At 47.0% G+C, this 3,699-nt stretch overlaps 2 protein-coding genes across 2 annotated transcripts in view; both read right to left on the bottom strand.

Moving 5' to 3' along the window:
• Positions 1–1,834, bottom strand: part of MCIDAS (multiciliate differentiation and DNA synthesis associated cell cycle protein) — a 7,820-nt gene extending 5,986 nt beyond the window's left edge. Inside the window, exon 1 of the mRNA XM_019518260.1 lies at positions 1,821–1,834. Within this exon, the coding sequence (XP_019373805.1) occupies positions 1,821–1,834 (14 nt within the window). The remainder of the gene's footprint in view (positions 1–1,820) is intronic.
• Positions 1,835–2,145: 311 nt separating this feature from the next.
• CCNO (cyclin O) lies at positions 2,146–3,699 on the bottom strand (the record flags this gene model as incomplete). Its single annotated transcript, XM_019518259.1, has 2 exons — positions 2,146–3,328; positions 3,457–3,699. Coding segments are annotated over 2 exons (723 nt in total), but the record flags the coding sequence as incomplete, so codon positions are not given.

Raw genomic sequence — 3,699 nt, 5'->3', positions numbered from 1 at the left:
TCGCCCGCTCCCGGCCCCGCCCGCCCGGGAAGGGCTGCGAGGCACCCGCGCTTGCACGGGGCGAGCCGCAGCTCCCGCGAGCAGGTGGCTCCCAGCGTCCGGGGTGGGAGGTCGGGTAACCCCCCCACGGGCTGCGACACGAGAGCTGCGGGCTGTGCTCTCGCCATCTGTTCCTGGAGGCTGGAGAAGCGGCGAAGTGCGGCGCTCCCAGCCCGCGAGTGTGTCCGGACAAAGGGAGGCGCCGCCCGGGCGGGCCTGGGGCACGGGCCGGCCGGCGGGCTTCTGAGACCCGCTGATACATCCACGCCGCACGTGAAGCAAGGTGTGGGGCTGGAGAGAGCCCAGAGGGACGGCATCAGCATCCCTTGTGGTTTTAGTTCAGGAAAGAGTAGATTGAGGGACTCCTGCCAGTAGTCTTCCAGTACATGAACGGGGGTTATGAGCTTCCTTTGCAGCAAAAAAATCATTAGCATTAGGAAAAGTAAAACCTTTCCACCTATAAGAATAAGGATGCGCTGCAGCACCCGGCCAAGAGGTTGCCTGATCTCCCTCAGTGAGAGAACAGGTGAGACAAGCATCTGGGCAGGATGGTCCAGGGCAGTGGATTTCAACCTGTGGCCTGTGCAGACTATGGCTAAGGAGTCCCCAAAAGATTACAATGATCAATCAAAAGTATGTGAATACCCACACTTACAGCTCAAAGGGGCCCACACCTCCATTCAATTTTTTTAGGGGTCTGAAAATGAAAAAGGTTAAAAATCACTGTTCTAGGTGTACTCATCTCCCCTCTCAACACAGGGATGGACTAAACACCTTACTGAGGTCCCCTCCATGTTTACACTTCTGATAAGGCATTTTGGACCATTCTGAAAACAGGCTAATTTTTATTTAACTAAACCGCATCTGCAGGCTGTATTTCCAATGGTGGCCTATAGGTTTGCCTTTGCAGGGTTCTGGTGGTTTGTTTGTTTTTCCTTTAATGTTGGATTACATTAATTGAAGCAAACTGGGACCCACTCACATCTTCAAAAAATGATAATGGATTTAAAATATCTGAAACTGACTTGGCCAATCAGACACCAGGAGAGACTACATAGGCTGAAATTTTTCTGCTTAGAGAAAAGATGACTAAGGGTGGATGTGACAAAGCTATACAATCATGGGAAAAAGTAAATGGAGATTCAATATTTATTATCTTTCACAACGCTAGAACTAGGAGACATATCATGGCCTCTTAGTGAAACTATTAGGTAACAGGTTCAAAACAAAGAAAAGAAAGTTCTTTTCACATGTGTGAACTTGTGGAACTCATTGCCCCAAGAAAGTGTAGAGGCTGGTAATTTAACTAGATTCAAAAGAGGATTAAATTCATGCATTAGTGCATCTTAATTAACACTGATTTATCAGTGGGTATTAAAGAGCATAGCCGGGGATGCAACCTTTAAATCAGAACTTTCTAGACCTGTGAATACTAAAATCTGTAAGAGATGAGGGGCTGGGGCCATTAGTCTGTACAGCCTTTGCACATAGTCTTTCCTTAGCATCTGCTCTCCCCCACAGTGAGACATGCAATACTGGGCAAGATGGCTCTGTCCTGGGACCTTTCTTACAATCTAAGTGTCCCACAACTGCATTCTTATGGCTCAACCATGAAAATACTTAAACCAAAGGAATAATTTCACTCTTGTAAGAAGTCCCACTGAATTCACTTAAGATTTTTTCAGGTAGATTACATTCATCTCTTCTTGTGTTTCATTGTATATAGGTGCCATGTCCCTACATGACATTCCAGATAAATTACTAGTAGCATCTTTTCTTACATTTGCTTAGTCATTCCTATTGACAATTGTGTCATACACTTTTCTAGTGTGTGAAACATCTTGTTGTGCTCTAAGAGGCAGACATAGGGAGTACCACCAGTTCATACACTGTAAGTGTCTATGTTATGAAATTGGTGTGACCTATGTATTACCTCAAATTCATAGTTCAGCACAAGTTAAAGGAGAAAAGTAAGAATTATGTTGCAAGATTTTTTTTTATAGTGTTTGCCTTTTCTTTTTACTTTTCCCCCTGCTATGAAACACCTACAGCTCTGGTGATTAAGTGCATATATTTAGATGTACTGAGAAAATTATAAACTTATCATCATTTATTATGTGGTTTATTTTACACTGCTGTGGCATATGAACTAATTTTTTTTCACATGTGGAATATGACCATGCTGACAAAAATGCATTTTGAAAGGGAAAATAATACAAGTATACACAATTATTTTCTACAGAGTGAAACAAGACTACCAGAATAATGCTCCAGTAACAATCTCCAAGGTGTATGATGTATAAGTACTGCAAGCAAAACACACTATCTTCAGTGATCAGTGACAGAAGTTTATTAAGAAATTTTATACAGTACTTTTATTTTTCCTATGCCTGCCCTTGAGGTACGTTTATAAACCATCCTCTATATAAATAAACTGTACAGGAATTGGATTATGTACACTGTTTACACTGGATATCATTATAAAGTCTAATGTCAGTGCAAGAAACAAAAAAAATATATAATGTGCAAATAAGAGTTAATTTTAGTTCTTTAAAAGGACACTATTGCTTAGTTGATTAAGCTCTAAAGTGTATAGACGTTAAGCCTAGAGAGCAGAAATAAATACAGTACAGACAACAGGCTGACTTGTCAACTAAGCAAGAATCTAAGGGAAATACTGTTATTTCTGAAGGTACAACAATTATCAGCAAGCTGGTAGTTCATAAAAACATTGATGGACAGGAAATATTATTTAAAATCTCCCGATGCTTCAAATGGCCTGAGGGATTGTCCAAGGGCATTGCTTCAGCTAGCTTCCCAGCTCCAGACAGCTCTGGGAAAACTCCTGGGGTAGCACGTGGGATAAAGAGTCTCCGTTCAGAGACACCAGCAAGAGCAGTTTGTCCATGCAGTCCTGTAAAACCCCCTGCGGGTAGCCACTTATTTTTAGGTCCAGCGGGTTTTGGTGGCACAGCATCTGATCGGCCAGCCCTAGGGTAGAAACGGCCAGCAGGGAGGGCACATACTTGTTAAAAGCATAGTCTGCCAGGCTAAGTTCAGCCACACCTCTGGCCAGGGTTTTGGCATTGCTGGCCTCCTCGGCATGGCCTTCCCCAGCCTCCATACGCACCTGGGTGAAATGCTCCAAGAAGAAGTTGATAGTCGGGGCGGCCAGGTTGAAGTGCAGCTTGTGCAGGATGATGCACTCCAGGTTGCAGAGCTGCTGGCGGGTGAAGGAGTCGCAGCAAAGGGCGAGGAGCTGCTTCACTCTGGGCGGGTGCACTTCCACCTGCAGCAACAGCGTTACACAGCGGTGAGAGTAGAGCACCCTCCTAACGCCCAGGCGGCCAAGGCAGAGGGGCTTCGCCCGGGCAGGCGCCTGCCCCCACCCACAACCCCCTCCCTGCCAGGCCGGACCTGCTTGCAGGCGATGTGGAGGGCAGTGACTCCCAGCAGCTGGAAGCAGTCGGCCGCCACGGGGGTGGTGCTGAGGAAGCGGTCCAGCGTGTTCACGGTCAGGCACAGCGCCTCGAAGGACAGGCCGAAGTGGCGGTGCACCGGGATGAGCCAGCTCACCAGCCTGCAGCGGGCCTCGGCCGTCACCTGCGCGGCACAGACCGCGCTCAGCGCCCGCCTCCCGCCGCCGCCGCCGCCGCCGCC

Source organism: Gavialis gangeticus, unplaced genomic scaffold (genome assembly GCF_001723915.1).
Source record: "Gavialis gangeticus isolate Ggan-Ray unplaced genomic scaffold, GavGan_comp1, whole genome shotgun sequence".
Taxonomy (NCBI): domain Eukaryota; kingdom Metazoa; phylum Chordata; order Crocodylia; family Gavialidae; genus Gavialis; species Gavialis gangeticus.
Note: the sequence above shows the minus strand (reverse complement) of the source record. Positions and strands in the feature narration are given on the sequence as shown.